Genomic DNA, 14,538 nt, shown 5'->3' with positions numbered 1-14,538 from the left:
GGGGCTTGGAAAACAAGAGCAGCAGACACCCCCTGCCCCCGATATGAAAAGACAGATAAACAGGAGCCATCAGGAGTCTGAAAACACATGCATTTATCTGACACAGTAGGGCTTGGTTAGCAGTCTTAAAATCAGCACAATGTTCTTAAAAAAAAGCAATACTAAACATTTTTACAAAAACGCTATCAAATGGGCTTTATAAATGGATCATCTACAAAACATTTATGAAAAGAAAAATCTAGTTTACAATGTCCCTTTAAGTATCCTGAGAATAGTAATGCAGTCAAACACACCAAATAATTATAGACAGGTTCTATAACCTTGATTATATTACATCAATAGAAAAAAATATGTCAAGAGTTAAATTGACAAATTACATTAAAATTATATTAAAAGCTTTTTCTTTCATCGTCTGCAGAGATTATAAAAAAACAAAAAAGCAAATAATGCTGCATGGAAGTTCAGAACCAGCACAACCAATGAATATAAATATTCTCAATGTAAAAGAATGCATTTTTGGGAGGTTTTTTTTTAAAAAAAAGTACAAATTGGTACTAAAGTGCCCAGATTTATAGGTGTTTTACTTTGAAAAAAAAGGAAAAAAATTCAGAAAGGAGGAGTTTTAATTTGGGAATACCTGGGATAAAAGTAGAAGAGTTGCTAAAATGGAAATACAGGCAACACTGGCCAAGGGAAATCAGCCCAAAAAGTTATTAAAGGGACATTATACACATTTTTTCTTTGCATAAATGTTTTGTAGATGGCCTATAGAAGTTTTTTTTTTAAATGTATAGTTTTGCTTATTTTTAAATAACATTGCTCTGATTTTCAGACTCCTAACCAAGCCCCAAAGTTTTATGAGAATACCGTCAGCTACCTTCTCCAGCTTGCTCCTGTTTATGTAAAGGGTCTTTTCATATGCAAAAGGGGGAGGTGGAGTGTCTTATTTCCGACTTGCAGTGAGCTTTCCAGCTACCTTTTCAAAAGAGATAAACTGAGAGCTTCTAAGTAAGTTTTTAAACCATTATATACTGGATTTTTATATCAGTATCTGTGCATCTTATTCTTTATAGTAGTGTCTATTACATGCAGTTATATGAAAATGAGTGTATACTGTCCCTTTAATCCAGATGACAGAACTAATAGTCTGATCAAAGCCATACACATAGGAAACAACCTACTTACATGAAAACTGGTTTACATAAATATTTGTATTCCATAAATGACAAGGGACATGAAACCCAAACATTTTCTGTCACGGTTTAGAGGGGCCTATTTAACAAAATGTCTGTCCGACATGATCCGATCAGTGGATCATGTCCGACAGATATCGCTGCTCTTGTGAACTGCTTGTGCAACGCTGCCCCCTGCAGATTCGCTAGCAGGGGGTGTCAATCAACCCGATCGTATTCGATCGGGTTGATTTCCCGCAATGTCTGTCCGCCTCCTCAGAGCAGGCGGACAGGTTATGGAGCAACGGTCTTTAGACCACTGCTTCATAACTGGTGTTTCTGGCGAGTCTGAAGGCTCGCCAGAAACACGGCCCTTCGAGCTCCATACGGAGCTTGATAAATGGGCCACAGAGAATAGAATTTTAAAGTTTCCAATTTACTTCTATTATCAAATTTTCTTCGTTCTCTTGTTAATTCTTTGTTGAAGAGATTTCCAGATAGGTAGACACACGTCTGAAACACTACATGACAGGAAATAGTGCTGCCATCTAGTGCTCTTGCTTATGTATAACATTGTTTCAAAACTGCTGCCACGGAGTACTTCAGACACTTCTGAACTTACCTTTCTGCTTTTCAACAAAGGATATCAAGAAAATGAAAATGTGATAATATAAGTAAATTGGAAATTGTATGCTCTATCTGAATCAGGAAAAACATTTTGGGTTGTATGTGCCTTTCAAATGCATTGAATTGTAAAACAGGGAGACATTTAAAAACAAAAGCATTTTGTTATTGCCTTATCTTTCTTAAAATGATAAGACTTTATATTTTTATTATATCTACAAATAATATGACAGAAAATATTGCATCAAAGAATCTAGTAAGAGGTAGCAGAGAAAAAAACAAAACAGGTGCCTGTGCGAGAGGCCTAGTGTTTTTAAATGATGGGGGAGGGAGCATCAGAATGAATAATGGAACAGCTGGAAGAGTTAGTGCATAGGACGGTTGCTAAGCTGCTTTCTTCAAGCACAAAATGGAAATGCCAAGAGAAGATGACCAACATTGGACAAAAGCAAATAAGCCAAAAAACCACAGCAGAGACAAAGAAGTTTTAGGGGGGGAATCCACATGTGAGGCAAACTCAGCAACAAGGGGACCAAAAATTACATTACAGAAAGGGCACAAGTGTGTGTGTGTGTGTATATATATATATATGTGTGTGTGTATATATATGTGTATGTGTGTGTATGTATATATGTGTATGTGTGTGTGTATATATGTGTATGTATATATATATGTGTGTGTGTGTGTGTGTACGTGTATATGTGTGTGTGTGTATATGTGTATGTATATATGTGTATATGTGTATGTATATATGTGTGTGTGTGTGTGTATATGTGTGTATGTGTGTGTGTGTGTGTGTGTGTATATATGTGTGTATATGGTTGTGGTACCTACAGGGAAAAAAAAGAAGCAAACCACACAAATACCAAGTGCAAGACTATTTTTTTTCTAAGTTATATATTGGAGTAAATCAGCCTACTGCATGACAAATAGTCAATATACACTAAAAAGCACAGTAGTAATTATGAATGCTGGAATCTCTAAAGCACACTCAAGCTCCCTGCTTGCTAAGTATCCCTTCTAAAACATTGTTACATGAGTGACACTTGGTATTGCAAGTAATCATGTTCCCTCTTATTGTTTCTGTGTGGTTGTCATATTTATTAAAAAGTGAAACTTTATTAGAAAAATAATTACAAAGTGGGTATGTTAAAAACAAAATGCTGGCAACCGTGTTTTTCTTAAATGTTTATATATTGTTTCACTTTTTAATCAAGTAGAACAACCACGCAGAAGCAACAAGAGGGAAAATGTGAGTGCTTTTATAGTATCCCTTTGTTTAGTGAATTTGTAAATACAGGGAGTGCAGAATTATTAGGCAAATGAGTATTTTGACCACATCATCCTCTTTATGCATGTTGTCTTACTCCAAGCTGTATAGGCTTGAAAGCCTACTACCAATTAAGCATATTAGGTGATGTGCATCTCTGTAATGAGAAGGGGTGTGGTCTAATGACATCAACACCCTATATCAGGTGTGCATAATTATTAGGCAACTTCCTTTCCTTTGGCAAAATGGGTCAAAAGAAGGACTTGACAGGCTCAGAAAAGTAAAAAATAGTGAGATATCTTGCAGAGGGATGCAGCACTCTTAAAATTGCAAAGCTTCTGAAGCGTGATCATCGAACAATCAAGCGTTTCATTCAAAATAGTCAACAGGGTCGCAAGAAGCGTGTGGAAAAACCAAGGCGCAAAATAACTGCCCATGAACTGAGAAAAGTCAAGCGTGCAGCTGCCAAGATGCCACTTGCCACCAGTTTGGCCATATTTCAGAGCTGCAACATCACTGGAGTGCCCAAAAGCACAAGGTGTGCAATACTCAGAGACATGGCCAAGGTAAGAAAGGCTGAAAGACGACCACCACTGAACAAGACACACAAGCTGAAACGTCAAGACTGGGCCAAGAAATATCTCAAGACTGATTTTTCTAAGGTTTTATGGACTGATGAAATGAGTGAGTCTTGATGGGCCAGATGGATGGGCCCGTGGCTGGATTGGTAAAGGGCAGAGAGCTCCAGTCCGACTCAGACGCCAGCAAGGTGGAGGTGGAGTACTGGTTTGTGCTGGTATCATCAAAGATGAGCTTGTGGGGCCTTTTCGGGTTGAGGATGGAGTCAAGCTCAACTCCCAGTCCTGCTGCCAGTTTCTGGAAGACACCTTCTTCAAGCAGTGGTACAGGAAGAAGTCTGCATCCTTCAAGAAAAACATGATTTTCATGCAGGACAATGCTCCATCACACGCGTCCAAGTACTCCACAGCGTGGCTGGCAAGAAAGGGTATAAAAAATCTAATGACATGGCCTCCTTGTTCACCTGATCTGAACCCCATTGAGAACCTGTGGTCCATTATTAAATGTGAGATTTACAAGGAGGGAAAACAGTACACCTCTCTGAACAGTGTCTGGGAGGCTGTGGTTGCTGCTGCACGCAATGTTGATGGTGAACAGATCAAAACACTGACAGAATCCATGGATGGCAGGCTTTTGAGTGTCCTTGCAAAGAAAGGTGGCTATATTGGTCACTGATTTGTTTTTGTTTTTGAATGTCAGAAATGTATATTTGTGAATGTTGAGATGTTATATTGGTTTCACTGGTAAAAATAAATAATTGAAATGGGTATATATTTGTTTTTTGTTAAAGGGACATTATACACTCATTTTTTCTTTGCATAAATGTTTTGTAGATAATCTATTTATATAGCCCATAAAGTTTTTTTTTTTAATTAATGTATAGTTTTGCTTATTTTTAAATAACATTGCTCTGATTTTCAGACTCCTAACCAAGCCCCAAAGTTTTATGTGAATATGCTCGACTACCTACTCCAGCTTGCTCCTGTTTGTGTAAAGGGTCTTTTCATATGCAAAAGAAGGGGGAGTGGGGGAGTGTCTTATTTACCACTTGCAGTGGGCTTTCCAGCTACCTTTTCAACAGAGCCAAAGTGACAGCTTCTAAGTAAGTTTTTAAACAGTTTTATACTGGATTTTTATATCAGTATCTGTGCATATTATTCTTTATAGTAGTGTCTATTACATGCAGTTATATGAAAATGAGTGTATACTGTCCCTTTAAGTTGCCTAATAATTATGCACAGTAATAGTCACCTGCACACACAGATATCCCCCTAAAATAGATATAACTAAAAACAAACTAAAAACTACTTCCAAAACTATTCAGCTTTGATATTAATGAGTTTTTTGGGTTCATTGAGAACATGGTTGTTGATCAATAATAAAATTAATCCTCAAAAATACAACTTGCCTAATAATTCTGCACTCCCTGTACACGTAATTATCATGTAGCATTGATTGGCCATACCAAAAAGAGTGTCCAGATACCAGCTCTCTTTTTTTTTCTCCCTAAAAATAACATTTGTTAAATTTAACAACAGGCAGAACATACAGTGATCTGAGATGTCATCGCAGAAAATGCAGCATGTCTGAAGAAAGAACAGGACACATGCATGTTCATTTAACTTTTCTTTGCTGCTCCACATTAGGCTGTTCTCTTCAAACAGAGCTGTTCACTGGCTGCACTGTGTAAGTTTTCCTATCCGACAGTTCAAACTGAGCAAAGTGCTGTTTAAAGTGAACAGTCAAATATTCAGTAGCGCTGCGAAGCAGTAGGACCAAAGTGACTGTCTCTCAGAGACTGTTTCAAGCCCGTCCCCTAGCCTTTCACAGTCTGCAAATCTGTTTTTTTCTGAATGTAAGACGTCCGTATGAGCAATGCACCTAATTTGCAATGCAATTTTCAACTACTGCACTTTATTATAAAACTGTAAATATTGATTTATTCTCCAGTTAACTAACCCATTACAATTGAGCTGGTGCTTTAGTGTAACTTCATAATTTAAAATTGAATTTTATTTAAATATGACCTGCAGAAAATTTTTCCCTAAAAAAAAAATCTCATTGCAGAAAGTGAAAAAAAGTTCTGCCTCTGGGCACCAACTAATCCGACCAGCGTTTTTCTACACAGACATATTTAATAGTCCACAAGGCTGAACAGCATACGTTTTTGTTATGTTTGAACCAGAAGGAAGTCTGTATGTCTTTATAAACAAAGAAACTGCCTTGGAAGAAGTGCAGGTCAAACCATTTATTTTCTTGCTATAAAAACTAGACTGACCAACTATGCTACACTTTAGCAGCCCTTTTTATACCAAACCAAATGAACATCAAGGAGCATAAATAGTTAAAGGGACAGTCTAGAATTGTTATTGTTTAGAAAGATAGATAATATCTTTATTACCCATTCCCGATACTTTTTATCTCTGTGATTACATTGTATCTAACAGCATCTAGCAAATATAAAAGAGAGGCGCCTCATGTGTGTATCAGTCACCAAATAGACAAATCAGATAGAAAATGTCAAACACAGGGTACTCACATTTCCATAGAGCACCCTTATGTGCTAGTAGACGCAGGCTGGCAGTATAAAGGTGCGTCAGCTCATCTCCTCCTGACAGCTGCACGTAGTACAGGGACAGCTCAAACGCACTCACAGTGATGAACCAAACATTAGGCCCAACACATATGTGCACCTGGCAATTCAGGCTTGTAAACACTGTTGTAGTTTAAAAACTGATTAAAACCATATAAAATTCAAACAATACAGTGCTAAAAACTTGTGGGTATACACAGTCTGTACCCCCAGATATGCAACGCGTTTCTCAGCAGTTACGCTGTTTCTTCAGGCAAAACAAACCTTATACTGATGCGCTTATTTAAATGCTATCCTATCACATTCTGAGAGCACAGGTGTAACGAACATGTCATCTAATCACCAAAAGTAGCTGTTGTGTCAAACAGTCATTTTTCAAAACAGTGTTAGAGCTAAAATATGTCTGCATTATAGAATACAATCAATCCCAACTGATTAATCCTTGTATACAAAGCTATTTTACAGATAAAATCATATGTACATATATCCATTTGGAATAGCGATGAAAACCGCTTATAATGAAACAGAATAAAATAACTGACACATCACAAGTAGATGACACATTCATGCTTACATTAAGAAAGTTAATTTATACAGTGTATAGATAAAATAATAATAATGTAACAGCTTTGTTTAATAAAAAGACCTGCAGAAAACACATGATATTAGAATTAGAATTGTGAATAGCAGTTTGTGCACACACATATAGCAGTTTGTGCACACACATATCTGAAGTCCACACATTATTTTTATTATTAGTTATATTTTAGGTTGTCGGTTATTTCTGGCAGCTTCAACAGAATTTTTTCATTGTATTATTCAACAAAGCTGTTACATTATTATTTTATCTATACACTGTATCAATTAACTTTCTTAATGTAAGCATGAATGTGTCATCTACTTTTGATCTATCATATGTGATGTGTCAGTTATTTTATTCTGTTTCATCATAAGCGGTTTTCATTGCTATTCCAATAGGATATATGTACATATGATTTTATCTGTAAAATAGCTTTGTATACAAGGATTAATCAATTGGGATTGATTGTATTATATAAAGCAGACATATTTCAGCTCTAACACTGTTTTGAAACTGACTGACACAACAGCAACTGTTGTTGATTAGATGACATGTTCATTATACCTGTGCTCTCAGAATCAGATTGGATAGGATAGCATTTAAATAAGTGCATCAGTATAGGGTTTGTTATGCCTGAGGAAACAGCGTAACTGCTGAGAAACGCGTTGCCTATCTGGGGGTACAGCCTGTGTATACCCACTAGTTTTTAACACTGCATAGTCTGAATTTTATATTGTTTTAATAAATCAGTTTTTAAACTACAACAGTGTTTACAAGCCTGAATTGCCAGGTGCACATGTGTTGGGCCCACCGTTTGGTTCATCACTTTGAGTGCGTTTGAGCTGTCCCTGGACTATGTGCAGCTGTCTGGAGGAGATGAGCTGACGCACCTTTATACTGCAAGCCTGCGTCTACTAGCACATAAGGGTAAATGTGAGTACCCTGTGGTTGACATTTTCTATCTGATTTGTCTATTTGGTGACGGATACACACATGAGGCGCCTCTCTTATATTTGCTAGATGCTGTTGCTTTATTCCACTACGTACGTGTGAAGAGGAGTGCAGCCACTGTGATCCTGAAATTGCTACAGGAAATTGAACCCCTGATGAACTGACAATATATGAGAGTTCAGTATATCCTGTGACTAGGGTTATTGTTGTGTATCATCTGTATATACTTTGTTTTACCTTGTTTTATGTATTCTATTAAGTGACCCCATAGAGCCATTTTTATAGTTCTTGTATCTAAGCCTCTGCAGACTGCCCCCTTATCTCAGTTCTTTTGACAGACTTGCACTTTAGCCAATCAGTCCTGACTCATAAATAAATCCAAGGGCGTGAGCTCAATGTTATCTATATGGCACACGTGAACTAGCACTGTCTAGCTGTTACAAACTTTCAAAATGCACTGAGATATGAGGCAGCCACCGAGGGCTTAAATTAGCATATGAGCCTACCTAGGTTTAGCCTTCAACAAAGAACAAAGCAAATATGATCATAAAAGTAAATTAGAAAGCCGTTTAAAATTGCATCCCTTTTCTGAATCATGAAAGTTTAATTGTTCTAGATTGTCCCTTTAACCTGTGACTTACTTGCAGAAAACTATGTGCCATTTTAAAAATCTGGATAAACAGTTAATATTTTTGGAATCCATACTAAGTTTAAGGACATCAAAATGTTCCTCTAGTGTGATACACATTAACATGTTGTGATAACATTATTAAATAATTAAACTATTACCCTTAGACATGAAGCACAGTCACAAACAATAGACTGACTGGGTATTTTAAAATAAAAAAAAGATGCTTCCACACATTTCAATGGCACCAGCCAGTCACATATGTTTAGAACAGAATATAAATAAGCCTGTAAAAGAGTTCTTGCCACTGGAAGGGGGTATGAATAGGGGTTACTATCTGAATCATGAAAGAAAACAAAATGAGGGTTTCATAACCCTTTAATAAAGTGTTATATGGCATTTTTAGTGTAAATATTATACATTCCAATGTTCTGCACATAGCAGAATATGTTTTGTATTTTTAAAGATATATTACTAAATATATTTGTATATATCTCTACTTTTATATAATCATGTGTATGTATGTATATATTGTACCAAAATATCATCAGATATATGTAGAAATATGCATTTATGAAAATAGAACATATTCTTCTATGTGAAGAACATTGTAATGTGAAATATTCATATTTTCATAGTTGGGTATGCACACATCAGAATATGCAATCGGGTATGTGCAGGAGTAGTGTGTTTTTTTTCTCCATTGAATTCTATGGAGGGAAGAGGTTATCGTTTGCGCTATGGTCTAATTGTGCTAGAAGTAACCGGTTTCCACTCACAGGTTAGCACTAGAGCGCAAACTTTTTACTTTCAACACATAATACGAGCACAACCCAACAGGCAAAAAAAAAAAGTTTACTGAAAAATCACGCTCCACTTGTAATCTGGCCCATAATATTTTATTCTGTGATATTGTATTAAAATCAGATTAGAGTAACCAGCTGCACTTTTTTTTTTTTTTTTTAAATAGGATCTAGGCAAGGGTTGTTGTATACTGGGTGACAGATTAAAAATGTATTAAACTAGTAAAAAGTCTTAAGAAAAACTATATTGGATATGTCGGGAGGGATGATCTATTTTAAAATGGTATTAAGGTCACTTTTCTATTATCAAAACAAATATATACACACACACACACAAATATACACACACACACACACACACACATACATGTGCTTTAAAAAAAAAAAAAAAATGTATGCTGTCGGGGTGATGGTGGTGTTTCTTTATAAGCCAGTAAGTGAACTTTTTGCATCTCATGGACTTGTTATAGACTTTCTTTTGGTTTCAAAGTCATAATAAAATTAGAGATGTGTATTAAGTGGTTTTCCGCATGTGGAAGACGGCGGCCCTTCGTGCCGCTCGACTATTTTCGTTGCCAAATTCATTCTTGTGCAACAGTGACATAATAAAATATGGATTTGTGCAGATTTTAGCGTGTTGCTGTTCGAGTAAGTCTGGCACTTGTGTGTTTTCGTATAAGGATGCAAGCTACCAATGGGCTCGGTTTTATAAACCCTAGAGTATCAAAATCCAATTGAGGTAGCAGCACTCCAAAAATCAATAAGTCATCAGTTCTTTATTTGGTCCATAAAACACAAAACAAAAAAACTATTGTCACTTAACAGATGATTTATTAATCAGACACTAACATAACAGGGTTAAAGGGACACTGAAATCAAAATAAAGTTTTATGATTCAGAAAGAGCATGCAGTTTTAAGACTTTACCTCCATTATTAAATTTTGCAAGCTTTTTATATACACACTTTACAGGGAACAAGCTCCTACTGGGCATGTGCACAAGCTCACAGGGTATACGTTTACTAGTCTGTGATTAGCTAATAGCCGTCACATGATACAGGGGGCCGGAAATATGTAGGAAAAATACATTTGCCCAAAAAAAAAAAAAAACAACTACCGCTTATTTGAAATTTAGAGTAGGTGTTATTACATTATATTTTTTTATACACGTGTTGATTATGCAATTCTACTGCATTGAGTGGTCCTTTAAGGGTCTATATATCTAAAGGGTCCTTGAGAACCTCAGTAGAATCTCCCTTCCCAACCGTACCAGGATTCAGAAGTAGGAATCATAGGAATCTATTAAATTATGTTGAAGTTAAATCAACGCCCCAGGAAAAGATAAAAATAAATAAACATGGATATCTCTGTTAAAAACACAGATGCATTCATAAAAAATAGGTAATGATATATTAAGTTAAAAAGAATACTTGCCTAAAATAACAAAATTAATTAAGAATATCATATCAAACTGCAGGATCAATGGGGATACAAGAGAAGAAAAAGTGCTATGTTGCACATGGGATTTCTTTACCCTTATCTGACCAAACCTAGCATCACTTTAGTAGATCCCGAGTGATTATCCTAGCAAAATTTCATTCCACTCAAATGAAAAGCGATGGCACAGTATCGGCCCAGGAGTGCAGCAGCACTTATCATAATAAATGTTCCATGCAATCTCAAGGAGTGCCGTTGTTTGACTCTTTGCTGTACCCTCTATAGAATTACATCATCAGGAGCCTGGTTAGTTGAATCAGTCCAAAGTTGCTAAGGTCAAGATAGTCAAAGAACAATACCTGGACTGTGTTAGAGTCTGTGGTATTGTCAAGCTAAAAACAAACTAATATAAAATTATCTATTCTGAGCACACTAAAACTTAGTGCCTAATGCATACTGATATACAAACACGCAAATAATTACACTATATATATATATATATATATATATCTCAAAACCTTTAAATGTAGTGCAATGAAATAGTAACATTAAGCCTTTTAACCCTTATACAATATGCCACATTCCTGGCAGCCAGATACAAATAATGATTTACATTTTTGGCTTAATACCCAAAATATTGCAAGATAAAAATGGATGCACGACAGCAGGAAGTTATGAACCAATAGGATGTCAAATTACCCATAGGGGGTAACACGGAGGAGATGTCCCAATAGAAATGCTGATGCCAATCAAAATAGCTTTTGATTCATGTCAGTGCTACTAAAAATACCACTGTGGGGAACTTCATCAACTCTTTTGTGCATTTATTAATATAACCTTAAAATATTGAATGTCATTTTAAACTCTGAATTACTGAGATGGCTGTGACATATCACAACATGGTGCAGCCCTTCTGTAACAGCTAATGGATTAGCATACATTTAACACTAGCAGCTAATGAATTAAAATATATTTACCTCTCCCTGCATATTATTACAGATACCAAAATTGATCAGACATAAATACAGACTTTATTTTCAGACAAAGAAATTGGACCTCCCAGTTTTACAGCAGGTAAGGATTTCTAATGCTCTATCTATAAACTCCCCTTGAAAGGTCCCTTAGGAATATAGAGATACAAACTTCTAATATCATCGCCTCAATAGCCAGGTTATGCAACATTTTTTTCTATTTATAGAAGACATTGGGAGTATCATATGTACTTGTTAAACTATTAAAGGCTTTCATGAAATTTGACATTAATAGCAACAAAGCAAAATAAACTGATAATCACTACGTTACACCCATCACTGTTTGTTTTTTCTTTAAAGGCTATTCAGTATAACAATATAATAATTCCAGCCTGAAGAGCTGTCTGTGAAATGAGCAGAATGAGAAACCAAATTCAGCCTCGTGGGAGGGGAGGCAAGGCCTAAGAGCAGACAGACAGCAGCCATACTTGAAGCTGTAAAAGGAGGGGGTGAAGGAAGGAGCTGATTTATGGGCTGCAATGGTACTGCCACGGTCTGCTCGGTGCAGATATGCACATCAACATCAAGTGTACCTTCTTGCGCCCCCTTTCTTGTCAAGCCCCCTCTCCAAACAAACACCACCCCCACTTAGAGGAGGGGGAGAGTTGAGATGTTGCCAGGCAGAATCTCTGCGACACGATTCCTTGTAGGGTGGCACGAGTTGAACATATATGCTTGGGCTGGGGTCAAATAAATATAGAAAATAGACAAGTTCAGCAGCGTTTCTCTTGTATAACAACCACCCCCTCAAATTTACAAGACAAACCTGAAACCGTATCCAATAAAAGCAGGCATTTTATGCAAGAAAAAATGAACAAAGACTGTCTGCCTCCAGCTATTTGTGAGCTAACTTAACTAGTATTCTACAATTGCGTGCAATTCCTCTGCAATGCAGCTACACTTTAAACATGATTTGATGCGTGTCCTATTTTAACAGCATCATGTAAATTTTTTATATATATATATATATATATATATACGCACACATAATTAAACGTCCCTTGGCTAACAAAGGCAGACAGATCAAATACAGCATATATTTTTACCATGCATACATCAAAGGCATGTAATTTTAAACCCTGGCTGAATTATCGTGCGGAAATTGTGTTTTCTAAACATAGTGTATTGCTAGAACACCGGATGACATTAGATCAAAACAAAGGAAGAAAGAAATGAAATCGCCACCATGCAGTTTAAAATAAATATAAAAAGTATTTGGCTGCTAAAGTCCCCGTACCAAGATATTATATATATATATATATATATATATTATATATATATATATATATATATATATATATATATATATATATATATACACACACACACACATACATACAAACACGGGCTACCACAGAGAGCTCACTCGACTGGCTTTAGCCCTCTCTGTCGCTAAGGGGTTAAACCCACCGCTTAATTAATAAAGTCAGACCCAACAAATGTATCCAAGTGTAACACGATCCTGAGTTGGCTTCTATTGCAGCGATCACATAAATTAGATTTGATGTGCCCCCCCTCTGCAAGAGGAACATATCGCCATAACAAGAGCTCAATTGATTATTACAGCAATAACAGTGCACCAGGATGAAATAATAAACATTTTTTTTTGTCTCATTGAGTATTTTTCTTGCATTACTATCTGTTGAAAACAAGAGTTGTGTTTCTTCAGTCCCCATTCAGCTCCCCCTGCCTTGCTACCTAAAAAATGGTTTATGATTGTGTCATTTGAGGTCAAATCATATAATGCACAGCCAGCATATCTATGCAGATGGGATATTTAAAGCCCATCTCAGAGAATTAACACATGTACAGTGCAAAGCACTCAAGAGCAAACCAAATAAAACAACAGTGGTAATTAAAGGTCTTTTTTGGAACCGTGCCACATTTAACAATAACACAAAATATACTTACATATTTCTTTTGAATTATATTCCTCTTGGGCCTTTCTTTGCTCATTCTGATATCCATGTTAGGGCAAAAGATGGCAATTGACTCATGAATTAAAGCCGTCACAAAAGAGCAATAACAAAAATATCCTGATTTTCTTGCTGGGTTAGTGGTAGCTGGTAATCCGACTTTTTTTTTTTATTCTCGGTCAACAGATTCACCTTGGAACAAAATCCTTTTCAGAGAAGGACAAGAAAAAATTCGACGCTTCAAAAAAAAAAAATCACTTTATTAAAACAATCATAGCGAAAAAATTTCCTTCACACACACAAAACGACGCCCTGTGCTTTTTTTTTGCTTTTTTCGTTGTTTGTTATTCACAGTTTCCAATGCAAATTTAACATTGGCTTGTGATCAGCAGCTACATCTTGCACCTTAAAAATCAGCTACGGATATCTTTTTTTTCTTTAATTTAAAAAAAATGAATATGCATAAATAATAATTAATATAATAATAATAATTAAAAAACAAACAAATGTTGGAAGTCACGTTTAAGCTGCAGCAGAGTGAACTCTTGCAGCGCTGAGATCTGCACCGTGTAGGTCTGTGTGTGTCTCTTTCTAGATTTTTTTTTTCCTCAGTCCTTTCAGCCAATAGTAGCCAGCAGGGTGGGGTCTAGTTCCCATGCAGAGAAAAGAACTCTGATGTCACTGTTACATCGGCTGATCACATGGTCATGGGAGCTTTCAGTGACTGCAGCTCATTTTTTATTATTATTATTATTATTATTATTATTATTATTATTATTATCATCTTTCTTGCATATGAAGACATTATTAATTTTGGGCGGCCGGTTAGACTTCACCTGGTTTATGTGTGTGATGGTGTGAATAATAAAAATGCAGCTATGAAGGACATCTTTGGACACATAGATAATTTCAGGAAGGACATTTTTTTAATAAGTCAGGGTATATTTGTATACAA

The 14,538-nt window shown here is 36.0% G+C and overlaps 1 protein-coding gene across 1 annotated transcript in view; it reads right to left on the bottom strand.

Moving 5' to 3' along the window:
* The window catches only part of JARID2 (jumonji and AT-rich interaction domain containing 2), a 690,587-nt gene extending 676,426 nt beyond the window's left edge, over positions 1 to 14,161 (bottom strand). The window contains 1 exon segment of the mRNA XM_053714761.1: positions 13,579 to 14,161. Within this exon segment, the coding sequence (XP_053570736.1) occupies positions 13,579 to 13,635 (57 nt within the window). The 5' untranslated portion in view covers positions 13,636 to 14,161.
* Positions 14,162 to 14,538: the final 377 nt, after the last annotated feature.

Source organism: Bombina bombina, chromosome 5 (assembly GCF_027579735.1).
Source record: "Bombina bombina isolate aBomBom1 chromosome 5, aBomBom1.pri, whole genome shotgun sequence".
NCBI classification, from domain to species: Eukaryota; Metazoa; Chordata; class Amphibia; order Anura; family Bombinatoridae; genus Bombina; species Bombina bombina.
Note: the sequence above shows the minus strand (reverse complement) of the source record. Positions and strands in the feature narration are given on the sequence as shown.